The sequence below is a fragment of the Anarhichas minor genome, unplaced genomic scaffold (assembly GCF_050575085.1).
Source record: "Anarhichas minor isolate MPS153535 unplaced genomic scaffold, ASM5057508v1 ptg000026l, whole genome shotgun sequence".
NCBI classification, from domain to species: Eukaryota; Metazoa; Chordata; class Actinopteri; order Perciformes; family Anarhichadidae; genus Anarhichas; species Anarhichas minor.
This window is the reverse complement of record NW_027466472.1, coordinates 11,473,796-11,501,307: the sequence shown is the minus strand read 5'-3', so window position 1 is coordinate 11,501,307 and position 27,512 is coordinate 11,473,796. Positions and strand designations below refer to the sequence as shown.

Below are 27,512 nucleotides of genomic sequence, written 5' to 3'. Positions count from 1 at the left end.
AATACAGTGTGGATCCATTACTGCTGCAGCCATTAACACAAGAGGGCACGGCATGCGTCCCATCACCGATATTATTGAAATGGACAGCATTAGATTGGATCCATAAGAGATTAATTCTAAAGATCATAATGGGGGGGGGGGGGGGGGAGCTTTTACACTGTTGTCAATGCGGAAATATTAGGCAGCGAGCTCTACTACGGTCTCTGTGTCACACCTCAATACGAGAAGCAGACAGAGTAGACGAAATGCATCTGAAATCAAGTCTAAATCGAGGGAAACAGATGCCAAATAAAGACATTCAGAGGGTGCTACTGTACTGGGCAGCGCTACAGCGGACTACTCTGGCTCACGCACTCAGACTAAACAGCCTTGTGTTTCTCTTCCAACTCCTCCAGCACATTCACTGAGAGAAAAGGAATAAAGACAAAAGCCTATATAAGTCCAAATATAAAGTCTTCACATTCCCAGCCAAGCCAGTAGTGTAGTTGATGGGTGGTTTAGGGGTTCTTGCCACTGTAAACAGAGCGGCCTACATGTAATACTGCCTGGGCTCCTATGGGAACCTAATAAATCTCTTCACATGGCTTTGATTCATCTCTAGTTTTTTAGCCGCAAAACATCTGGCCCTGAGTAGGCTGGTGCCAGCAGCCCTCCCTCTTTCCCCCCCTATATTTCTCCATGTCTTTCTCTCAGTCTCTCTCTTGAATTCTCCCTCTTGTCACTTCCATGTTCTTTGACTCATTTCTTTCTTTCCCTCAATCTTTTTCAGTGTCAGTCTTCCTCACATGTTTCTCTGTCACACACTAATGTCTATCTGGCATGTGCAGGGCTCCTGTCTGTCTCTCTCTCCCTCACACACACACACACACACACGTATATACACACACACACAACCCCACTACTATATCTCATTCTCACATCATGCTGCATCATGTACTTTGCCCTCTTCATGTGCTGTGTGACATTGAGCGATCAGGATCCTCAAATGCAAGGCCGCTAATGGGAGATTACTGATGCCGAGCACTAATACCTCTCACACACCAACACCAGACCTGTTCATCAGCGTCGAAATGTGCGCGCAAGTGTATATAAGAGTTTGCGATCAGCGCAACAATATCACGATAAAGAAGAAACACACACGCTCACAAACCAACGCAAAAATAAAAATGATCTGCCGATGGCAGTGAAGGAAGCTGGCTGTGTGACTGTACAATGACTGGGCCAAGGTCAGTGGTACAGCAGCTTTATATAGCCCAACATGGGAGGCAGGAAATAGACGTTTAATGTAGGACACACCCTACAGTTAGAGGCAGGTTAACTGCAGGACCAGAGCCATTAGAAGACCACCCAGGATTTGCAAATACAACCCTGCTGCACCAAACTGCAGCTCTTTCAACCAATCCCAATGACATCTGCTAGTACATGCTTCCCTGCCCCCATCTCTCACACACACACTCACACACACACACACACACACACACACACACACACACAATACAAATTAAGTGACACAAATGATACCTCACCAGTATCAGTAGGTTACCGATGAGAAGTGCTTGCAATTGCAAAAGGTATCCCTGACACATCCACACACACACAAACACATACGTACATACGTCAGCACCTTGTGCCACCACCATCACTCAGCACTGCCTCGCTCCCCTATCTAACCCACAGTGTGTGAAGGGCATCAGGCTGACCTGTGTGTGTGCGTGCATATGTGTGTGTGTGTGTGTTTGTGGGCTCCAGTGGAGTCTGATAAGGGCAAGCTATGGGAAGCAGAGACTGAAGCCTTGGATAATGGAAAAGCTTATCTGATCGATGGACCAACAAGGAACACTGAGCATGCAACATGCACACACAAACACACGTACACACACACACACACACACGTAACCCGTTTAGCAAACTGAGGCTTTGTGGAAACAGTACTGTTATTGGTAATAATTATGACCTGAGGGCATCCACCTTTCAATGACAAAGATTAAACAGAGTATCAAGACCTCCAAGTTCCAGGGATAAAACTTTTTATTGTTCTGTCCGGGTTCTACATTCACTTAGTAAAGATTCGAGCTGCGAGGGTAAAATGCTTAAGGATGAGTTACTGTGGGACCTCGACAGGAAGACCCTCTGGTTTCTGGTGCTGTCTTGTCCTTGATCAAAGCACTGAGGGGAAAGCAAACAAAGCCAGGCTAAAATTACACATTCTCAGGGCTGCTCATGTTGTGGCATGCAAGCGGGCAAAATAGTTGACTGATTGATGGGCTGCTTCAAGACTGGCGCGGGCATACAGTATTATCTCAATAATCATAAGATAATGTCTTTCTCAGTTCCGCGACCACCCACTATGTGCCTCAGCGTGTTCTGGTGTGCACGCCGCCGAGGTGTGTCAACACGAGGATGGTGGAAACAGCTGACAAAGCCACAATTATATTGCTGCCGTTTCTATTCTCTAAATAGACTGCGGATCATCAGCAGAACATGGTGGGACCACTATAAATTACAGCATTTTTACATAACCACTGGCTGTGGTCACCACTCTAACACAAGAATATGGAAACTAACCCAGTGTTAAACTGTAATATTCTATGGCCAGGAGCAAAGCAGAACTGTCACTGTCTATTGAGATGATTTTGTTTGTGTGCATGTGTGCGTGTGCGCTTGGGAAGAGACACTGTTGGGCTGAATGTCCACCCACTCCAACCCCAAAGAACGCCCCAGTCCAAACCAGCCGCTTCCACTCCTACCCTCTGACTTTCACATATGGGAGTGAACTGGAAATGCACGGCTGCCAGAAAGGAGGAGTCATGATGGAAATAGGCCAAAATGATGGAGGAGGAGATAGAGGGGAACGGTGGGAGTATGGTATAGCACACACACACGCACAAAAGTCACCTCTTATGGGTCAAGGTACGTAGAAACCTAGGGCGCAACATTCAATTGAAAGTAAATAAATGAGCCACAATGAGCAAAAACAAAAAGGGCTCATGATTCACCAGATCAACAAATAACAGACAACAAATGCAGACAAACAAAGTCTGAGGAAATAGCATTCGGTGAGTTGTGACTGGCTAGAGCCGGGGTTTTGTGGTGCCTTTTTTATTATTTTTTTGCAGGATGCAATTTAAACACACCCTCGGGCTACAGGACTTCATGAATAGGACAGAAAATCAAGAGCAGAGCAGAGCGAAGAAAAGAGGGAGAGGAAAGAGGGGAAATGAGATAGTGGCAAGAGAAAGAACAGGAGACGGCGGAGAGAGAAGAGAGGAGAGACAGAAGTGAGAGAGAAGAGATGACGATGTAAGAGGAAAGACGAAGGCGGAAAAAGGAGAGAAGGGCACTGAGAGAGGGAGCAAACAGGCTTTATAACATGCACTGTTTGAATACCGTGAGTCTATCGCTATGTCAATATAAATTCCCCAATTACTCACCTCTCCTTGGAAGCTCTTGAGCAAAGGGGCAACCTGTTTCCGGAAATCCTGAAAGACAAAGAGAAGAGGATGTTAGTCAGATAATCAACAATCAGTCAGTTTTAATCCTACGATAACAGTTAATAACAATTTTCAGAAGATGTGAAAGCCTTTCTTACTAGCAAAACCACAAGCAGAGTTTTACACCAGCAGACCACGTTGTGATCAAATAAGTCACTCATTGAAACCAAGTGGCGGCCATTCTCGCCGTTGACGATGAATACTGAGTGATGCGTGAGCGAGTGATGAACACGAGGCGAGGGAGCAGGCCGGGTTCCTTCCCCCGAGGTGCTTTGGGTTTCTTATAAGAACAGGTGCAGCACCACCTGGGCCACCCAGAGGCACCACTAGTGCGTGTGTGAGACAAGAGAATGAATGAGCCACAGAGTAAGACTGCAGCTAATGCAAATCGTCTCCATGCACCAAGTTTTTTTTCTTACTACAAAGCAAATGTTTTTTTATCCCGCAAGTCCCATTGCATGACTTTACAGTACGAGTCAGCGGTTCCAGATTAGATAGCCAGTCGAGTATGTATCAGGGGAACATGCAAATCACCATGCTGTGAGCTGAGCCTACATCCTGACTAACTGAACTGGAGCGTGCGGTAAAAAGCGTGGCAGAATAGGACATTCTGTACAGGAACATTTGATTTGCACAGTTTGTGGACACACACACACATATATACTCCTAAAACTGCCTAATGAAGATGTGAAGTAGGGCACCGACAGATGTGTGCTCGGGAGACTCTGCGCCTTTTAGAGAATACCGACTAAAAGCCTAACCGATGCTGTGGGGAGCATGCATCCCAAACTGACCTGGGACCAGTGTCTGGGGGCCGGCCTAATCCCAGGTTGGTCCAGACAGGCCGCTTGTCTGGGGCTGAGGACAGGTCATGACCTCGCTGACCCCACCCCATTGTTACCTCATCAGGGGTCGCTGTGGCTGTTTGTCTGGGCCAATTCAATATTCTCCTGCTGGGGATAATGACCTCCACCCCCGCCCCCCTTATCCCTCTCTCACACACACACACACACACACACACACACACACACACACACACACACACACACACACACACACACACACACACACACACACACACACACACACACACACACACACACACACACACACACACACACACACACACACACACACACACACACACACACACACACACACACACACACACACACACACACACACACACACACACACACAAAGAAAAAAAACGACCAAAAACACCCACACAAAAATGCCAGAGTGGCGTCCGTTTTGTCATTTGCATTAGATTAAATCCTAATTTTCCATTTCTGAATTCAGTTTCCTTTAAGTTAGGTTTTAGTTTAGGTTCCATTGTATTGACAGAGCAAAGTAAAATGTTTATATATTGGTGTGAATAAGCATAAAAGACCTTTGTCATTTCACTATTTTACAAGTACAGTGTGATATTATCCCTGTGGCATTAAACTAATGTTAACAATTATGACCCAAAAAAGAAACCTCTGTATAATGTAATGCAGTCTAGTCTAGCGGTCCTGCAATAATTACTACCTTTGCACAAATCATGACGTTCAACCTTTGTTGAGACAGCGTCTGCGTGACGAGCTGCCTCAACACCACCGTAATAGTTTGACGTTGCTGTATTAATCGGATTGAATTTTTAGCCAAAGTTATTTAAAACTCCTAACGTTATTATAGTTTAGACGTTTGTCCTCCACTACATCTTGCCATTTTTTTTTTTGAGTTGTGACTTCACTTTGACAAGCTTGTGCAGAGACACACACACACACACACACACACACACACTCTCTCTGTCAAAAGCACGCACTGAACCCACTAAAACAAATATGTTCAAATAACATGCAGAGGCGAGCCACTGCTTTTGCTGAACACCCGAGCTCTGAACCCCTTTTGGTCCACTCTCCTGTGCTCCCCCCCCCCCCCCCCCCCCTCTGCCCTCTCCACTTCCAAAGATTTATGACCATATAACATAACAATGCACACAGACACCATAGTCAATCTGTGTGTGTGTGTGTGTGTGTGTGTGTGAGAGAGAGTGTAGTGTGTGTAGTGGAGGGGGCCAGGCAGCAGGAGATGGATGGCTGGTGTGTGAGCTGCCGGCAGACAGGCCAGCCCGAGGAATCCTCCAGGGAGCATGGAACTCCCATTCGCTGTCTGTCTGCCCTGCAGCTAAACACAAACGTGAGTGTGTGTATGCGTGTACACACACACACACACACACACACACACACACACACACACACACACACACACACACACACACACACACACACACACACACACACACACACACACACACACACACACACACACACACACACACACACACACACACACACACACACGTTTTACTACCACTGCCTCTGGCTAGCAATCTTTGGGACATTTTACAACCATTCCCACCCCTGCCTTTATAACAAGAGTGGTAGAGGAGGACTTGACTAACTAAAAGGAAATTAAGAACTGGATGAATAATTCAGGCAACTTAGGAAGCACAGTGAGATGCAGTCTCCAAAAAAAAAAATTCCAACAGTGTGTGTCGGTACTAATGAATTATGGAAACTTTGTTTTCACGCTGCATTTCTTTGCACTACTTTCAAAAATGCTACAAAAGCCTGCGTGTGTATGTGTGCGTGTGTGTGTGTGTGTGCGTTATTATGCAGACCATGAGTGCAGTTCACACCGAGTACAGCTCAGCAGACTAGACACAGTCAACGTGGGCCGGTCTCCTGGTTGTTGAATAATGGATCAGAGACGGACTCCCGCTCAGCCTAATGCAGTCTGATCTGATGTGACTGTGATCTCCGCTGACTGGTGCAGACCACAGAGAGCTGACAGCCCGCTCTATAGGCCGCTCAACCACACAGCAAACCCGAGAGACAGACAACACAGCTCCGCCAATGCACACGAGACCATTGGGGCGCCTTTTTTTATTTTATTTATCAAAGCGCAGTCCTCCACGTGTTATGAACTAGCCTACTTGGTAGGGCAGCCTTGATGCTCGCACACCTCGTCGGGCGTTTTAGTGTTGATTCCTATTGAGCTGTTACAGCCCTGTAATGAATCCTGTCGCTCGTCTGGCCTGGCTCGGATTCCTCCTCCACATACCAGGGAGATGCCAGGGGCCACACAGACGCCAGAGGAGCCTTCCTAAATCACAGCCTTGTTACGCTGATGAATGTGTGGGTCCTGTTCTGTGATCTAGGCTATCGGCCTCTGTGTGTGTCTGTGTGTGCCTCTGCTTCCCTGGATGTTTTCTTTGTGTGTGCGTGTCTGTCTGTCCTGCCTCCTGTGTGCTTGCTAGCTAAGTGGTTATGCTTGAAAATGAGATTAGAGATGAACGTGTAGGGTAAAGGGAAATTAGCATACGCAGGTAGCACTTCCTCTACACTGGGTGGGCTACAGTCCTCCTGCGGTAACTACAACAGGCCGACCGTCAACTCCACCGAGAGTTGACAATTTTCTATCCAGTCTACTCCATTCATGCATAATTCATACCACCATCAATAATTCACCATGGTGACATTACCAATAATAACACAACAATACTTTGTTTTCGCTGTGTGGTTTAAAAATGTGTTGCCTTGGTAACAGAGATGAAACAAATATTCCCAGGAGGAGCGATGGGAACACAGGAACAGGACAGAATTCCCTCCTGATCCCACTTAGTAGTGTTGTCACACTCTTTCTTTCTCTCCCTCCTGCTCTGCCTCTCTCTCTCTCTCTCTCTCTCTCTCACACACACTCTCACGGACCACACTTTCGGCACGCATAAAAAAAAAAACTAGGTCAGATAATACAAACTCCTGAGGGGTTTTCTGTTTTGTCTCTTTAGGATTTCAGGGAAACTAATGGAGAGACTATTTTTGGGAGCCAAGCCCGCATCTACTGCGCCGTCTACTCCTCCCCTGCTTTCTCAGTAAATAATCACGGCAACATTTATGAAGAGGAGAAGAGACACAGAGAGAAACACTGAGGCAAACCATGATTGTCAAAGTGGGGATATATGTATGCGTGGCTGTGTGTGTTGGTGCGTGTCTGTGAATATCTGATTTTCTCACCTCTGGTGTGCTCTTCTTGAACTCGCGGCTCAGGTCGATTAGTTTCTTCCTGGACTGTTCGCTCTCGTCCTGTCTGTTGGCAAGCTGTGTGGCTGTGGCGTCTAGTTCTTTCTGCAAACACAAAAACACACACATTTTTTTTTAGTCGCCTAAGAAGAGAGCGACACAGTTTGTCATACTTATTATTAGCATCATTGTTATAATTCGGAATACAAAGACAGGAGCTGTTTTCTGACGACACAGCAGAGTCCTTGACTCATCTGGCGTGCTGTAGGCTACCCGTCCTGCCTCAGCAGAGAGCAGAACCACAACGGCAATATCCCGCCAAAGAAAACCTGTCTACACCGATGATTCGATCTTCTAACAGTGCAAGCAGGATTTTTTTTCTTTTCATTCAGCCTGTCAGTCAATCAGCTGCCGCTGTGTCGGGTATGACAGCTACTGTAGCAATAGACCACTACTACTCTGTACCCAGTGCAAAACAATTATCGACTGTCTGCACCCCCCCCCCTAAATAACAACAGCACAATTATCAGCAACAGCAGTGTTGTCAAGACTGAGGCAGGGTCTGCCTTGATCCACTTCCATTTTGCATTGTTATTAATAGCCATTTATGAGACTTGTTCCAGATGATGGGCCAAGTGCTGACATTAACAAGCCGTTCAGGCCTTGTAAAGATTGTATCTCTCTCTGCTGAGTGTGTGAGAGTTGCTGGATTATGTTTCTGTTGGATTCTTGCCTCCCTGTCGCGCTCACTCCTTCTCTCCCCCACCGTTATTTTTCCGTACTCTCTACAGATCGTGCACTCGCTCATTCAACCAGCAGTACCTTCTCCTCCGTTTAAATCTCTCTTCTCCCTTTAGTCCGCCTCCCCCTTTTTTCCGCCTGCCCCCTCCCATCCACCCCCTGTGAGGCCGCCCACCCCTGAGAGTGATTAAACGCTGCTGAAGGGCCGTTATGCTAACTAACACACTAATCATTTAATACACACATTACCACAGGGGCCCTTGTGGCTCAGTCTGCTGACAAGGTCCCAAAACACACTCACGCACACATGCCCACCTCCCCTCATCCGCCCCCCCCCCCCCAAACACACACACAAGAAAACACAACCCTCTAAAGAAATAGTGTGATCAAGTACTAATTAGGAGATCCCCCCCCCCATCAGCATTAAGATTAATTCCCTGACCGGCCTTGATCTCGTTTTATCCACAAACCATAGAGAAATAGAACAAATGTTGGTCGACGGTCCCCTGCAATGGATTTTGCACAGTAGCACAGGACGTTTGGAGGAAATAAAAAGGCTCACTTGCTTCCATGCCATCTTGCTCTAGCTGCCCATGGAGCAGTTGATGTAGCAGCCTGTCTGCCCGTGGCCATGGAGCAGCTGCACTATCTGTTAGTGAATCCGAGCGTGCGCAGAAGCTTGTGCAACGCTTGACGAGAGGAGGAACCTTATAAATTTTAATCATGTTAAATTAATTGTCAAAAAAGGAATGCTCTAGTTCATGAATAGAGGTGTAATTATTATATTGGTAAAGATTAGCTACAGGAACAAGACTATGAGGCCCAATTGGTTCAAGATACTAACACCAAACTGTGCAGACATTAATCACAATTTGATGTATTAGGCCTCAAGGCTAATCATCTTAAATCAATTAATAACTCACTGGAACACGGCCTGATCAGATTTCAGAAGGCATGAGCAGCAACCGGGATAAGTTTAGGTATATCCTTTAATGGCTGTGCCATTAAACACAAGCAATTCCTGTTATATATTATATAGAATATCATTTGTACATAAATTGAATTACTATAGAAGTAAAAAAAACCAAGAGTGACCGATTAGTACAGGTTATCAATAAGAGTGCGTGACGGGACACAATTAAATGCATCAATTTGAAGAATGAAGCTTGAGAAAGTTAAGTAAAGCTAAATATTAAAAAAATTGAAGTTTGGTTTTCATTACCGTATTTTCCGCACTATAAAGCGCACCGGATTATAAGGCGCACCTTCAATGAATGGCCTATTTTAGAACTGTTTTTATATATAGGGCGCACCGGATTATAAGGCGCATAGAATAGAATAGCGTCGTAAGCGTGTCTCTTGAAAGGTGCCATTTTGGGGTCTTTATACACACAAGTGGTGTTGGACTAGGAGTAAGCACAGTACCGGTGTTTACCGCGGTGCGGCTTTGTAGTTTACCAGTCGTACTGAAACATTTTGACAGAGCGCCGTGTACAACCAGTATGGATCAACCAATTAACCAATTGATCCATATATAAGGCGCTCCGGATTACAAGGCGCACTGTCGTTTTTTGAGAAAATTAAAGGCTTTTAAGTGCGCCTTATAGTGCGGAAAATACGGTACATTGTCTGTACCACTGTTCACGTTCTAGTTGTTTTAATGAGGGAACGAAATGTACAGCTCATGTTGCTTATCGAGTAGAAATATAATCTTTATTTAATTGACCAGATTGCTCTTTGATATACATATTTTAGCTACATTTCTTTTTAATAAGTTCTCCAAACATCAAGAAAGAAATCAAACATCTATTCAAATGAATTGATTAGTGTGCTCCGTTTCAGAGTCAAACTGAACTAGCCACAGGCCTCCACTAGGGTTACACTTCGGGAGGTCATGTGCCAATCCTTGACGCCCTTGATTATGTCCAATCCCTTTCCAAAACCCTGCACATATCCCAATGCGTTACCAAATCCCCATTCCCCAAAAAAAAATAAAAAAGCCGCACTGCTAAGCTAAATAAACACATCACACATGAAAGAGGATTGATTCAATGCCAAGTGGGCAAGTAATTATGGGCATGGTCTCAGTTAAAAAAAATTAAATAAAAAAAGACCCCTCAGACCCAGTCAGGTGTTGACTATGCAGCAAACGCTCACATCAGCAGACTCGGGCAGACTTTACACTCGTCTTGCTGATAGAGCGTAACATCCAACGCTGCCCGTCCCTTGTTCACACACATCACATCTTACTGACCATTAGGGGACCGATTCTATTCACATTTTAAGCAACATATAAGCATGAGAGGTTGTCATCTTTAAGTACCTTCGGTGAAATATGGAACAAATATGCTTTGGGTTTATGCTTTGCTGAATGCTGTTTTTGCAGAACGTTGGTTCTTAGCCAAATACAACTGGACTGACCTGTGGTCAGTTTATACGTTACAAAGATGCAGACTCAAGCTAGAAACACACAGCCGATGTCCTTTTGCTCCTTATACCTTTGTTCTTTGTTTCAACCAACTATAAAATGGCACGTTTGAGTTTGTTTCGTATAAAAACAGACTTGAACTTACAAGTGTTGACACAGGGGTTTTCCTGTGCAATTTGTTTTTCAATACTGACTCAGTTTCCTCTAAAACTGGTTTTAGAACATTTACATAGGACAACAGACCAGAAGGTGATATTCTCCGGTTTATAACAATGTATGGGAGTTCAGTCGCACGCTTAAACACGGTTGATATTTACCGATATGTCAATATGGAGAACCTGCTTGAATACTTTGCAGTGAAGACCGTCGGTGCCCAATCGGTCCAGACACCGGATCCTTAGTAGAACCCACATCGCAGTTTCTATTACGCCCGGGACTAAAGATAGCAGATAGCTAGATTAATAGATATCTAAATAAAAAGATGACCAGAAAGGTAACATATGTGACTGTCCATCTAAAGCCATGAAAGTGAACACAAACTGTGAGTATGTGCAGACTAAGTAGCTAAAAAAAGGAATTGAGCCTTAGCATTAGTTTGAACAAAGAGGTCAGCAGAGCCAACATCGCAAGTTAAATATTGGGAAACTGTTTTAGAATCAAACTAAAGAAATACATATCCAGACGTCCCTATTTAGGGAGATGTTCTACCAGTTACATGTCATTTGCATGGGATTTATTTAACTAAATTTCCAACTGTCATTCATTACAGGGTTTATTTTTGAATATAAAAAGCTGCATCCAGCATCAACCTCAAAATTCACCTACTCTGTTAGCTCCATCAAGCTCCAAAATGTTGGAGGGGAATACTGTTAACTTTAGCTGCTCTACAGGAGCTCTGCCATCTGGCATACCACTGGGATATTCTTTCCATCATGTTTGACATCAATGATCGACATCATGCTCGTTTGATAAACCTTACAAATTAACATGTTTGACAAGAAGCCCAGAAATGAAGAAAAGGGAGTTAGTCTATATATTTCACAATGCATGACTAATGTAAAGGAGAGGACATCATTAATGGCAAAAGGCAAAGTGCAAATACCAGCACTTGTGTTGATGCTCCAGTGTAGCGGCTGCAGAGCACCAAACAGCATGCATGAAGAACTGTCCTCAGTGCTCAGGCCTTCAGGCCTTCAGGCTCGGCCTCCGAGGTCAACACTCTCCGGCTCTCCTTGGCCTGACTTTGAAGGGTTTTACTTTTTCAGATCTAAAAAACTGTTTAATTTACTGGTGAATTAATTTGTTTAACCATCTCAAGCACTATTTTATTTAAATCCGACTATGGTTGGTTAGGACCGCACTGTCTAGTTTAGCAGAGGATGGAATATGGAGTGTGTGCATGGGAGCGTTAAGTGGGCTGTAATGTCTGTGTGATGGCTGTAACAGCCCTGCTTGGCTTGGCTGGACTGGCCCCACAGCAGCAGTCCCTGTCCTGGTTCATTTGGTCGTCTGGTCAGCTGTAAAGACGATTGGAACAGATTGCCAACACTCCCTAGAGAGACTTCAACACCGACTTGGCCAAGAAGCCTCCCGCACACTGCTCCACACACGCGTGTGCTCTCACATGAATGCACACACGGGCCGCTGCAGTAACTTGGGGAGCCCAGTCTTTCCACATTCTTTTGAACTCCGTTTCAAAAGAGGAAGTCTGCTCACATGTTCGCCCAACGAAAATTTGGCACGGTGAGCTATGTTCGCAGCTACGAAGGGGAGGTCGGGCCAAATGGAAAAGACTATCTCTGCGTCCTACAACTGTGGAAATAATACTAATCACTGATAACAGTCACAGGTAAACAAACCCCACTACCACTGGCCATCAGACCCACGGTGTATTTACGCGTGTTCATCTCTACTAATGAAATCCCTTCCACTCGTCTGCAGGCGGAGAGAGGCCTTCTATCTCGCTAATTCGCTCTAATTACTCTAATGAGCCACAGGTGATGATACAGTGAGACTGATTAATTAAATGGAAGGCACCAATCAGGCGTGTCTGATTATGCCAATCATATCGACTACCGGCTAAATGAGATAACCGGAGACAGACGCGCTGTAATTGAGGTATCAAAACTTCACGGGATTCCTTACGCCCTCACGCTCCGACGATGTCGAGACAGATAGGCTGCTGGAATGACAACAAAGTTATTGTTATGTACACAGTATGAAGTCAATCCGCAGCTGCCGTCACGGTGACCAGGAGTGCACACAAGAGGAGGGAGAGAACACCACACATGGATTTGCTTCAGATCTCGCTCTCTGTGGAATAATTGGGGCTGTAACTGCTAGAAACACTTTTGTTTACACCTAGTTTTGCAGCCACACATGCCAAGCAGTCTGCCACTACTCCTTTAGTCCAAACACAATGTAGGTTAACTGCTCCACATTCGGCGCATGTTTTACACATTAAATCTAATGGAGTACCACAGAGAGACGGGCAAAAACACATTCACTTCTTCTCAGGAACACTAACACCGTATTTCTCACAGAAACGGGATAATGTTTCACACTAAAACTTTTCTGCGTGCATTACAAAGTGAGAAACCTTTTTTTTTCTTTTTTTTTTAAATGACAACATGACAGATGTTTCAGAGATGGAAGTTTTCTGTCCCGCCAGTGCAGCCGCTAATCTTTGCTTTCATCTCAGACATGTCTGAGGCTGTTATGTGGTTGTGATAGTAAACAGTAAAAGGCGTCTGGAGAGATGTCTTATCTGAAATCTACGTGGCCTACCTCTGAAACCCCCCCCCCCCCCCCCTTCTTCTCCCCTCGCAGCGTGCCACCTCCTATGTGGCTGACTGTTCTGTATGCCGAACCCACTGTGTGGGGGTGGAGTCGTGGGGTCGGGCGGCTCAGTCAGGAGCGACAGCCACGCTTTGCTACAACGACACGGTACATGATCACAGATCACAGGCACGCCCCCTCAAAACACAGCGCAGTAGCAGCGCAGATAAGAGACTACAATCCCGGCTGCCTGTCTGCCTCCCTACCTTTGACATCGCGATTGCAGGGTACAGAATGTTAAATGTGCCAGCAGATGCTTTTTTTCACTCAAACCACACAGGTTTTGGAGACGCAAGTCATATCCTCCTGAATCTCCGTTTTTTTTTAGCTTTTTCCTCTCGCCCACTGGAGGCAAAGCCACAAAGTTTCGTTAACCGCAAGCTAAGACAATAGTTTCACTGCGACAACTGAGGTCTAAACACTTTTGTGTGTGCGCGCGCGCAACTGTGTGTGGATCTGTTTGTGTGCCGAGCAGGTTGGGGGCGGGGGTCAGCCCACCACTCTCCACAGTCCAACAAGACGCTCGTGGTCCCTGAGCGTTTTGTTCCTTTTTTTGAACACAGATCCATATCTACCAACAGCACAGGAGCTGTCAAGACTCACCTCACCTCACAGACGCTGACGCAAGCCTGGATCAAAAACAGGCTTTTTACACCACAGCCTCGTTTGTATTGATCCGTGTTTCTCTGCCGAGAGACCGGTTTGTTGTTTTATCTCCCCAACATCCAAGCCTCAACTCTCCTGAAGCCCACTGAGAGCGAGTCATTATTTTTGCCCGACCTATTGTCTGACAAGCAGTTTCAGAGGCCAGGCCTGAGCCTAAATACAAATATAATGAGACTAAGATGGTTTCTGGCGAGGAGGAAGTGCAGCTCACTTGGTCTCATTTTGCAGAGTTCGAATTTAGCTGGAGGCCTGTGTCACGCAGGGTGAGTGGTTTAGAGGGTGCGATGGGAGGAGAGGGGTATGGCGATGTGCTGGTGTAATGCAGTGGTGAAAGGGCAAGATTTTTCATCCCTGCGTTTACAGGGTGGAACGGCTAGGATATTGAGATCTGAGATAGGATCAGAGGGTAGTGAGCTGTTTCAGCTCCGATAAAGGCCACACATTACAAACAGAGCACAGATAGAGAGAGAGAGAAAGAGAGAGAACCAGGGAAAGAAGGAGAGAGAGTATCACACCTCTCATCCCTGAATTAATGCCTCCATTCTGCTAGGAAGCCATTCTGTGCCAGTGAGAGGAGATTGGGGAGGGGATGAGTGCACAGATACGAGACTAAAAAATGGAAACTGCGATCATGGAGGGGCGATAGGGATTAATCAAGTCTGGAAGAAGAGTGGAGCTCTCCGGGCCCTGTAGCACAGACACAAGCCTGGCTCCCAAGGACTCTGGCGAGCAATTGACATCGCCGTTACTGGCTTATATGACATCCAATGCACATGCAAGTAACCGTGGGTGGATAATGACAGGGTCCCAGGTGCAGCCTAAAGCAATGCTGTAGACATCCACACATCATCCTACACTCGTATGCCGGCTACAGTCTTTGACTCTCAATAATGGAGCCGTGTTCAAAGTTGCCCCAATTTAGTTTAGATTTGATCTGCTCTCAATTCAGATGTGATTCGTTGTAATTCACTTAGATTTCCATTTAAGGACTACAAGCAGCTTCATGCTATTGGCACAGTGACAGGACGGTGAAAAAGGGGTCTGCATCACTCGCATGCATGTGCCTCTGGTACATTAAGTCCCCGCTCTGCATGATGCCCTTTTCCACATTTTAATTTAGCCTCGTCTATCTGCTGTATCCAGTAATTTTCTAGACGCCTGATGATGACACATCAGCAGGCGTTGTGCCACAGCCTATAAAAGCAGCATGTTGACTTCTACACATTAATCAAACGCATGTATGAAAATGCCCCATTAGGTTAGATATAGCTAGGCCCTTTTAATGTGTCCAACACATGCTGTCACTATTTTTCTAGCATGGCCTCGCCGTCTGACTGAGTTTGACACCCATGGTCTATACGATCAACGTCAACAGAGCGTGTCCCGGGGCTAAGTCTTACTCAGCCTTTCTGAGTAAGAGTTTTTTCTGCTCCGCTCGCACGACTTTTTGAGCGGAAGAGGCAGAGGAACACGGCGAGAAAAGAGAGCATGAGCATAGCTAATCCTTACAGTAATGACAGAATAATTAGCTTGCATTAGGCTATGTAATGGCTTGTAATTATATCATTTATTCTGCGTTGAGAGAATGTGATAGAAAGCCTGCACAGCGAGCGAAGAGGAATCGAGCTAAGTGGGAAGTAGGATGGAGCATGTGTAAGGGCTCAGGCTCTTTCTATTGATTGATCCCAACATCAAACGAACCACTGGAGTAATGGGAGGAGTGAAGGACAGCTAAAAGCTATTTGGAGCCTCCGCTGCATAAAAGACTTGACCTGTTCCACGCAGCCTACATATCAAAACCATCAAACAGCAATCAATAGACCAGAGCGGTCAACTCGACAAACCGTCACCCTACTAAAACATCAAAAAAAAAAACCCGGCCCAAGCGTCAGATGATAGGCTACACTCAGCTTATCCATTACCATCAGATAAAGAGGAGATAAAACACAGAGCCTAATCCTTTCATGTGTCGTGACAGCCACAGCAGCCTCCGAGGCATTCCTTCAGTCTGGCTCTCAAATAGTTTTATGGCGGAAGGCAGCCATTCAGTCAGCCAGCCAGCCAAGTCAGGGTCTGTTCTGGTCTGTTTGTCTTATTTCACAGTTTACACGCTGTTTTATAGGTAGTTATTATGGTCACCATGGTGATGCCATACGTTTTTATGGTCTTTTTGGTCTGAGGGCAGAGAGTGTAATAAACGAAGAAAAAAAAAACACACACACGTGAAAACAAAGACTCACAAAACACGCTCCTGCTGTGGAAAGGTCTCCTGTCCGTCCGTCCGTCCCTCCCTCCCTCCCTTCCTCCCTCCCTCCCTTCCTCTTTATCAGTCTCACCAAATGCCTATCTTCCTACTCTGTGCTTCATGTGAAACACGGACAGGCTAACGTACAATTGTCCTCTCTCATTCCACATCTGGAGCTGATCAGAGGGCCTCCTGGAAGTTGAGGCCTCTGGGCCTATTAATAACCATACCGCTGAACTCGGGGTCAGACAGCAGTCAGCGGATGAGCCTGTGTCTACTAAACACATATTCCCTTCCCCCCTTCCCCCCTTCCCTCAACAACTCTCACTTTTTAAAAATGAAACGGCAGGCTACAGAGTTTAATTAACACTATACATCCAGTTTAATGCTTTTAAAATTACAGACACTCAAGCAGGAGCTCACAATTTATTCACAAATAGTAAAGTTTGAAACGTCTGGCCTCACATTTGGTCATCCTTTAAAAATAAAACAAATACATAAGTATGGGGAGGAAACAGCTTGGGCATATTGTGAGATCATTTTCTCCCTTCTCGAGTTGTTTTTCTTTCCACGTCCAAACAAGTTCAAGTTCAAGGAGCCTAGACAGATGGTAAAGTCCTCATCTGTTAGCTCTAAAAGGTTAGACTAGTCAGACAGCCCAGGTCACACCGACCTGACCTCTGAACCCTGGCTCCAGTCTGACAGCTGCTGAGGTCAAATGTCAGGCAAAGGTTACGGTATCGTCTGAGGACATCCAATGAATTTAACAGATACAGGACCGTCACGTTTCTTTAGAGAACTGACCATGTTCTGGTAGACACAGACCAGTCCTACGTTTAGCAATCTTGCATCAGGCAAAAAAAACATTTAATCTGATCCCCAATACAATTTAACATAGTAAATCAAGCAAACCAATAGTCTGGGTTCAATACACCAAAATAAGAGATGGTCTTTCCTTAAATGATTACACCTCAGTGAGTACACTTCCTCCACTCAGTTCCTCTGACCGGGCAAAGTTCGCCAACCTATGACGTAAAACTAAAGAATATCTTACTGAACGCAGAGAACAGTTTGTTAAGCATAAACCAACTACGTCCGACTGTACACACCTGTGAATACAGGGTACTTGAATCATCATAATCGGTGGTAGTTTTCTGCTGAGCCCAGCCGGCAGTCTGTGTTATTTTTAGAGGGCTGACACAGAAGCAGGCCGTCCATTTACTCTGTGAGCTGGCAGCAGAAACCATCACAGCTCTGGTGGTTTTAAACTACCAAAATGGGAATGAGCTCAACATAAACACTGCAAAGGTGTGGACACTAACGGAAACAAAGTCAGCTCAGATTCAGAGCCATTACGATTCCAGCACTTTGACATTAGGGCGCCGTATAACACAAAATGGTGTGTGAAAATGCCAAATCCACACACATTAAACCATCAAACTTATCATCTTATCGTTATAGCAACTACTAGGCCTATTTTAACGGAAAACCGGCAATAGGACAAATTGAACCGCAATAGAAGGATGGCAGGTGACAGTTTGTTCCCCTTAATTCAAAGCTAAATGAGGGGATTAAACAGCAAACTGCTCATCTTTGATTGTTCACACAAAACCCTAAAATTCCTGCGGTAGCAAACCACAAACTCCTTGAGAACAGAGAGAGCGAGAGAGAGAGAGTAACAGAAATTGGAGTGAGAACGGAGGCTAAAGGTTGAAGGCTGTTCCCATCTGACAGGACTGATGGGTTGGGCCTGTAGGCCGGCTATGGATCCCGCTACTAAAGCCATGATTGACATTGAAAATTACACAGAGTGAGCTATTAGCAGATAGCAGGCCATATCATAATTCAATCCCTACACCGTCAAAGTGCACCAATATCATAATTCAATGCCAAGAACCATTAGCCTCCAGCACACCAATATCATAATTCAATCCGGAGGCCATCAGCCCTTGCCAATATCATAATTCAATACTCAGGCCATTAGGACACAGCAATGGGCCTATTAGAATTCAATACCTATGGTCAATGATCTAACGGGACACGGATACTGGAATCATAGGTTGGCGTGGGATGAGGTCTGCAAATCGGGCCTTATTTAGCCCAGGCTCCTTGATAACCAACACTAAAATTAGGGAGGGCAACTGGCTCACCGATAGCTTGGCCACAGACGCTGAAGGCCACAGTGTGTTCGCTACAGAAACACATTTCAGCCGGCGTATGCGGAGGGACACGTTTGAACAAAATGGAAGCTCTGCATTAGCTTCAAACTCAGCAGAGCGCTCAGCCAAACCCGTCAAAAAGGCTGTGAACACTGGCTCCCAGTGTGTGACCGTCTGCAGTTGGTCTAAATTATCACATTGTGGTACCTTGTGGAAATGGGACTCCGTTTCGTTTTCTGGTCCATTGCCTCTGTTTATGTTTCCATGTTAACATCTTGTTTAGCTCCCCCCAAAATACACTGCAAATCTCGTCCCAGACCCGACTTGCTGGGTCATCAGAAATCTGCACCTTAACAACCAATCAAATGGTTTTTTTTTTTTTTTTTAAAGCTCAGATTTCCTCGGCTGCTTCGAGTCGATTTTTCACCAGAGTTGTCATTATTCAAAGTTATTCTCACCACACATTTCTTAGGTTTCCTCTCTTAACTCTAATCCTCATGTACTGCGTGTGAGAAATGACTCTGGAGTGTGGAAAATACAGGAGAGAATGATGTATTACTGAAAAATGTAATAAATGACAGAAGATTAATCAGCAACTATTTTTACAATCGATTGAGCTGTTTTTCTAGTAAAAACAAGTCATTGGGTTCCAACTGCTCAGTTGTGCTTTCCTGCATTTTATAAAGACTATCTTTTAGTTTTAGGAGACAATTATTGAGAAGATAATTTGCAGATTAATCAATAATAAGTTGCAGCTCTAATAATGGATAGCTGCAGCCTAACTTTATTACACCGTGTGACCAATAAAGTTTAATTATTTGTAGATCACATTCCTATGAAAACCAACACTTATTGACTATTTAATAAAAAGCTGGCACTTTTAAACTAGAGCACCTTGATGGAGGTGAGATAGCAGAAAACATGTGGAAGACGAGCAAAAAGATAAGAACAAAAGAGTGTTAGTGTGTTTTATTGCTCGTATGAGACTGGATCTAAGCCCACTTCTTCCTTTACCAACCAACTATAGACAACAACGGACATCTTTCCCCCCCTTAGGAATAAAAGATTTGTGTTTACTGAAAATCTCAGGCTTAGTATTACAAGATGAATAATAGACTACACAAGATTAGATTGGCCTCGGAGACGCGGTTTCAAGTGTACGCTCGAGTTTTAAAATAAAGTGGGCATTATCCCCAAAACTTACAAGTGGAAACAGCCGTACGCTCCAACGTGAGCCTGAAGAGAAGTGTCCAGTCACTGAAGGCCGAGCTCTCTCTGCTGGAATACAGATCAGCAGAATAATGGATGCTTCTGTCACGAGATACGTTGAAACTCTATGATGCCGTAGGTGAGAGAGACGCCAAGTGGGTCTGTAAATAATGCCTGCCACTTGAAAATAGGTCTCTGGAAACAGCCCCTTGTGCTCTTGTTACTGGTTGTTTGGGGGAGGGGGGGGGGGGGGGGGGTGTCTATGGATCTTTTTCTACAGAAACCAATAACCGATGATTACCTGCTTATAGAAAACAGATAAAAAGAAGTTCACAATCTGTAGTTTATGCACACCTGTAGTGTGCAAAAGAAAGAGGGTTGAATATTCCATTACTATTTCTTCCTATTGCCATTTTATTTCTTTGTATTGCCATTTGCAATCATGGTGTCTTCCTCTGAAACAGTGAAAAACATCCACACCGGCAACGACATGTTTGGCTCTCTAAGTCAGCATGCTGCGTTTCTTCTTCTTCTTCTTTGTATTTATTGGCATACCGCTATACCTCCTGTATCGGCGTGTGCGGATACAGGAGGTATAGGTATATAGGAGGTATGCACTTGATTCATTTAAAAGCAATTTGGCTTTGTATCATCAGCCGATAATTTATTGGGTATAATTTCTTTATCGGAATAATACATTTCCCCATTATTGGGCGATAATTAATCGTGCCCGATGTATAGAAATTGCATCTCAAACTGTTATGGCTTCTTCATAGGGATTAACTTGTGTACTCAAACTGAAAAGTATCTCAATATGTTTCAGAGTAGCAGACAAAGTTAAAAAGTTAAAGAATTAGGGCAGTCGCAGGCATTTCACATCCGCTGTAGGCCCTTCTTACATATTGTGATGTCTACGATCGGCCTGTGAAGGAATACTGCTAATTAAATTTGCCTCGACGTCTGTGGTGAGATGTGTTGTGAGGATTGGTTTCATAGTGTAAGAACACATTAAAGTCAACGAACAGTAACTCTACTGTCGGTAAGGTTGGTCCAGCTTTTTCAGGCCATCTCGGTATATAATATAAGTATTTTCAATTTACGAATTAAATAAAAACAAAAAACTGTTTCCTTGGGGTAAAAAAAAAAAAAAAAAAAGTATTACACCCTTAATTATAAGGGATTTCTACTCTGTACAAAGAGGGACGAAATTATTATATATTTGCATTTCATATTAACATTCCGACCGTCGGAACTACAGGTGGTTCAAATGAAACGCAGCATGTTAAATGTTTCAGTGCTGCCGAATCTAAAATGACAAATTGTGGAAAGAAACACATTGATGTGATATTTTTATCCTGAGCAGAGACCTCCACACCTTCAGCTTTTATAAGGAAACGTGTCCTTTTTCACACACTTTCACAAAAAGCCTGCATTAGCTGCTGACTCCATCTGTTTGGATAGCCCTATTTTTAGACTTCTGTTAAGTGCTTTTTATCTTTTCTTCAAACATCGGATGACATTGGTCAAAATATATTTTACAATGCAGGGGAAGAAATGTTTTAATGAAATATTCTGGTTAACTCGAGACTAAAAACGCATTTACTTTTTTTTTGTATTAAATGGGATAAACTGCGTGTAGTGTAGGCACTCCTAAAAGCAGAGAGAGGGCGAGGAAACTGAGCACCGAGTGTGACGTACAATAAATCGCTGAGGAATTGGGGAGTAGGGGGCCTCCAGTGAGAATTAGCCACCGATAAGGTAGATGAAGAAAAGTTTCTTCTTTTTTTTTTTTTTTTTCCACATTCCTCTCAGTCGTCCATGAGGATACACTGGGACGTCTTAGAAAGTGGGATGACATAGCCCTGACCAAAGTAGACCGAGGGCAGACCAAAAGACCTGACATGCACTCGTCCCGTACTCTGACTCATGCTTAGTCGCTCACCACCCACCGACACACAGTGAAACCTCAGTCCCAATGCCAGGTTTTGTCACCGGGCAGAGAAGCGGTTGGCTACAGTAAAAGCATGACGTGATGCCCCTTCCTCTGTGCTCCCCCAGCCTGTGCAGCAACAGAGGGGTAAAAATATCCCACCAGTGAGTTCAGACAACCAGCTCATAAATTAACGCTAAAACTCCTCCAGACAACAGCGGGCAAGTCGCTGAGAGATTTAAACCACTCAGGTTGCCACTGACCACAGCTCTGGGCTCAGCTTACCAAAAAAAACCTTTTTCCTAAATTTGCTCATTAAGGAGGTGGTGAATAAGAACGAGGTCTAGATGCGTTTTCACATAAGTCACTATTTAGCTGTATACTAACAAAGTGAACTATTTTTCAAAATGGCTCGAGGGTGCTTTGTTCCAGGAAATGTTACGAGGTGAGATGTAGGCTATTAGGCCTAAATTGGGGATTGTGTACAGCAGAAAGGTCTGTTCTTAATTTCCAGAGCTTACACAGAAAAATATAAACTATAGGCTAGGTTTAGGCTCAGCCATTCGCTCATATCTTTTAAAAGGCCGGCCTGTAATGAAGCGCAATCTCTCAAGTAGACACACAATGTTCCAGCAAACTGCTTGACTGGGTCAAAAAAAAAAAAAGGGAAAAAACAACGGGAGAGAAGAGTGATGATCCCCTCTAAAGAAACTCAACTCTGTAATGGACGGACAGGGATTACAGACGTTAAAACCTCCTCCATCTGTAATTCACTGTCACCCTGCCATCATCTCTTGAATCGCTGATCCATTTTGCAAGTGTGTGAGACCTTGCTAAAAGCATCACTGTTGCACCCATTTGTGTTTGTAGTGGTGGTGTGTGTATGTGTGTGTGTGTGTGTGTATGGGGGGGGGGGGGGGGGGGGGGATGCAGAAAAGACAAGTTAACAGCTCGCTGTGCTGTTTCAAAGCATTCTCTGTCCTGTAACAACCACCTAGCTAGTTTCTCACACAGGGATTGGGACTCGCTGATCAAATAGGATTTTAATGAACATCAGCAGTCGGAGCCTGAGGAGTCGACGCTATGATGGCTCAAAGCTACAGACATCTAGGTTGGGTTGGATTTTCATCATCAAACGGAACAAAAAAAAAAAAAAAAAAAGATAAAAAAGAAAGGAAAACATTACTTCGCTGGTGCTTCGCCCCCGACAAAAAAAAAAAAAGACTGAATTCTACACTGTCCATTGGATCACAAGGAGGAAGCAAAACGAGAAAGCAATTGGCTGACAAGGCCATGTGTGTAGATCATGATCATATCATACTAACCCGGCATTATCCTCAGAAAACAGATAAGAAAAACCAGTTCTTCTCTGAAGGCTTTCCTCTAGGAGCCTCTCAGTGGGAGGGAGAGTAAATAAGATGTCATCAATAATAGACAGTGAATGTTCTGAGCAGTTCTGCGCACACACACACACACACACACACACACACACACACACACACACACACACAAGCTCCAACTGATTCCTATCCTGCAGACAGGCCTGCCAACCGCCAGGCTTTTTGCACACGCTCAGATTCACTGTCCTGACTAATCACTTGTGATAGGGGCCTTTGCCATAATTACCCAGGGCCTTATCACAAACTTATGCGATGCATTTTTCATGTCCTGGCTGCTGGCAGTGCCTTCACTGTCCGTGCTGGCAGTCAATCCACGAAAAAGACCGATCTCAGACAAATTCTCACACACACACACACACACACACACACACGACAGTTCAGACGGGGCGAAATGGGTGAAAGCAGGGTGAAGGGCCAAAGAAGAGAGAGAGGGGGGAAAAAAATTAAAAAAGGAGGGGAGGGGGTGAGGGAGATTGGGGGCTGGGGGTATGAGATAGATTGTGAGCAAAGAAAAGAGAAAGCAGTCGCAATTTTTTCTTTCTTTGTTTTTTATTTTTTACATAATGCATGAACAAGGGGGCACGAGTAGGAGGACCAACCAGGATCAAATAAATAGGAGAAGTGAAGCCTTGATGATGTGGCATAAGTGCAACACAAAGCCCGCTGGGAAGACTTGTTCACTGTCCTTTTGTCTCCACAGTCATAGGGGCATCATGACCTAAATAAAAGTTTAAATCCCAAGCCTGTGCCATGTACAACATCATGTATGAACAATTGGGGCCAGCCTACATTAATGCAATCTTATGTTAATGACGACGTCGACTGGGCCACTAATATTCATCATTTGTGATTTGAAATTCAGCAATGCACGTTAAATGCCACGGGAGAAACACAACAGTGCCATTGTCTACATGTCTTGTGATAGGTCAAACACGCTCTAATATACACTGGTCATATTCACACACACTGAATAGGCCCAAATATTCCCCTCATATCCTCCACTGTGCCGTGGATCTCCTCTCGTGCACGCCGAGATTAGTGGCGTGCGTGAGGCTGGGACATTTCTGGAGTTCATCATAATCAACAAGGTCACGCTCTTTCATATTTCTACTATCTTTTTATATTAATTGCATCGCGTCAACAAAACACTGTCCCGTCCCGTCCACTTCCACAGACGTGGCAATGTCTGTGTAAAAAAAAAAAAAAAAGCCTCACAGTGTATAATTGCAGTCAGGGGAAACCGAGAGAAAAACACGGCCGAGTTGATCTACATTGAACCATAATCACGGACACGACTTCAATATAAACTGCTCCGAAACCGTTAGCCGATAAGGTTTCCAATGTTTTCATTCGCGTCCAACTAAACTTACAAATTTGAGAGAGAAAGGCAGAAAAACACACGCAAAGCGGCTCCGTGTGCGTGTGTCTGAGCTGCTGGTCGGTGTCACCACAGCGCCACCGTATAATGAGTCGCACTTATTTTTTCCCCCAAATTATCCAACCTTCCAGCGGCTAAGCGTCGGGCTAACTACGGCTACTCGCTCCGGTAAAAGTTGAAGAACACGCAATAAAAGGTAGCCGACCGAGAGCTTCTCGCCAAAGCCCCGCCGTTTTGTTTTTATTTCGGCGCATCCCCGCGGCGTCGCCCCGGCTTTGCCCAGTTGCAGTGTCCGATCGATGTTGAATTGAACAAAGAGGATCAATTTCTGATCAGCGAGAGAGCCACTTTCATCAATGTGAGGAAGAGGTCTTGAATTCTCTTCCGAAACACCTACGAGACGACCGCGGAAAAAAACACGAAACACAGCGGCCGAAGGGAGACGAGACAGCCGAAGAGAAGAGAGGAAAAGCGAGTTAAACGGGGCTTGAACTGACCTGTAGTTGTTGTAAGTCAAAGCGCTTCCAATATTGAAACATCGATCCTGCATTGGCCGCCATCTTGAGACATATTGAAACAGGAATGAGATGCTGATAGAGAGCGCGGGGGTTGGAGTTCAGTGGAGAGGACCGGGCGGCCGGAACACCAGGACCGGATCACTCCCACCGCTCCGCCGGGTAACAGCTGGTGTACGGAACGGAGTCGGCTCACAGGAGTGTTGCCTTAATAACGCCATTATAATTGCTTAAATAGCTTTTTATCAACATCCAAATATTACAGGTAAATAAGCGAATTGGCATTAAATTACTCTTCATGTTATTTACCTTGAAACACACGAAATTGTGAGCGCCAGACGAGTCCACGTTGGATGTTGTAGTTTGTGTGATCTCTCTGCTTTATGGAGAGCAAAGATCATACAAAAATAATGCCAGGAGGCTACTTGGAAGCCATATCTAAAAAAGAAAAAAGAAAAAAAAATCCCACCAGGAGAGCATTCAGGAGCAATGTGTCCTCTGAGCTGTGTGGAGTTGTGCAAGGAGATAATGTAGACCGACATGTAATCATTGCTCCTCCAAAAGCTGCATGGCTGTCAGATTTAGAAATAAAAAGTCGATTGTTAGGATTTCTTTTCCCATGTTGGACATATGCTCAAACTAACAGTCAATTTTCTGTTACAGCTGCATTAATAATAATTAAAAAACTTGAATTTAATTCATGAATACTACATCGTATTTGTTGTTTTGTTGAGTAATCCCAGTGAAAGGCTTTTTGTTTTGTTCCATTAAGGATGTGTGTAGGGCAATTGCAATAAAAAGATAAAAAATAAAAATGTAAATCATTGATTAGGACTGCTGGAAATATAATCTAATTTCTAAATTGTTCAAACAAAACATTCAACTCTAATCAATAACACAAACGAACCACAATAACTTAAGTTTCATGATAGGTGTATTCATGTTATTCCTGATTCACACGGTGCATCTAGTGCACACACTCAGCATATAGGACAAAGCAGAGCTGCTGAGAACCTGCTGAACTTGGCCATTTAAGAAGGAGTAAAAGATGGAGTGGACTTATTTCCAAGTTCATGCTCTTCTCAGTTCACTATAATATGAATATGAAAATAAGCCTGGTATACTCCTTAAAGGCATTCTTTTGCTACATATATATTAATCAGATTAGTTAATCAACTAAGATTGTTGTGTTGTTAATCCAGTCAAATCATTGCCACAGCAGGGCAGCCCAGTGGTTAGTGTCAGTACGCATACATCTCTGTTGTTGAAGTGACCTTGAGCAACACACACTGATCCCTGGCTGCTCCCGAGGCGTCACCGCTGCTGACCATGTCCTCTGACCCCCCCCGAAGCTTGTGGATGTACAAAGAATTTCTAATTACACTGTATGTCTGTACGGAGTGCCCTAAATTCCTGCGTCAAACTGTGCCGTTTGAGCACCTTCAAACACACCACGCCTCAGCTGCAGCCTCCAGTTGCTCTGCAAACCGGAGTCGAGCTGCTCAAGTTTATCAGGGCAACACATCTGTTTTGTGCGTTGTTTTATTTATTTTTAGCATTTTGTGGGTTCTCAAAATGTGACTTGTCGAGTGTGTTGTGGGGCCTTGGCTGTGTGGGGGGAAAAAATCAACGCCTGCATTCACGCTTTGGAGTTGTTGTTTTTCTTTCTTTAATGCTCAAAGGGTACAGCCTTCTTAAATAAATATTTTATATCGTTTTTTTTCTCAACAATCATTTTCATTTCTTCAGTCATTGCACTTTAATTGCATTCACTATAAATAACACAAGAATTTGCCATAGATAATCACGGCTCTTTCACTGCACAACGGTGGGCATTTTTGTGCTTTGAATGAGCTCGACTTTCAGGTCATTACTTGATTTGATTTGAAGCCGTTTGTGTCTCCCTCCTTCAGCACTATGAATGGTGCTCAGTGCTCAACTGACGTGTCGCCTCAATGGCTTTTGCCTTATTTCATACTTCATTTATAAACATGTTAAAGCGAATTAAAGACTGGCCATGACCCCCAGTCACATGCCTTTAATAAAATGTACTGTATTACTCTTAATAACATAGCAAGAGCTGCTTTAAAGGAGATACTATGATTTCTTTATCATGATTCTCTATACAAAAAATATATGAGCAACTGCTCTGCACTATGAGATACATAATGAATACTTTTCAGACAAAATACTGCATATGAACCCATGAATCCTGTGTTAAATCCTCTCGTTTTTTCCCTTTCCGCCATGTTAATCAGTGTTTCCTTGGCCGGGCCAACATGACTTGTGATGCTACCTATCATTAAGCCAAACCAGAAATACAGGTCTGAGTTAATCCCTACAGGTTTAGTAGCATTGCAGTGTGTCCATTATTTGTATAGACATACCCTACACAAAGAAAACACACAACGAAAAGGAACGACATCTATTTTTATGGGGCTG

The 27,512-nt window shown here is 44.4% G+C and overlaps 1 protein-coding gene across 5 annotated transcripts in view; it reads right to left on the bottom strand.

Annotated features, from left to right (window-relative positions):
- cux1b (cut-like homeobox 1b) overlaps window positions 1–25,235 on the bottom strand; it is a 58,585-nt gene extending 33,350 nt beyond the window's left edge. For 3 of the 5 annotated variants that reach the window (XM_076100054.1, XM_076100055.1, XM_076100051.1), the window contains exons 1-3: window positions 25,053–25,207; window positions 7,556–7,666; window positions 3,432–3,479 (exon numbers count right to left, since the gene is read on the bottom strand). In XM_076100054.1, coding sequence (XP_075956169.1) covers window positions 3,432–3,479; window positions 7,556–7,666; window positions 25,053–25,115 — 222 coding nt within the window. In that variant the 5' untranslated portion in view covers window positions 25,116–25,207. Of the gene's footprint in view, window positions 1–3,431; window positions 3,480–7,555; window positions 7,667–25,052 lie in introns of all 5 variants that reach the window. The other 2 variants (XM_076100053.1, XM_076100052.1) reach the window with 2 other exon arrangements.
- Between the last annotated feature and the right edge of the window lie 2,277 nt (window positions 25,236–27,512).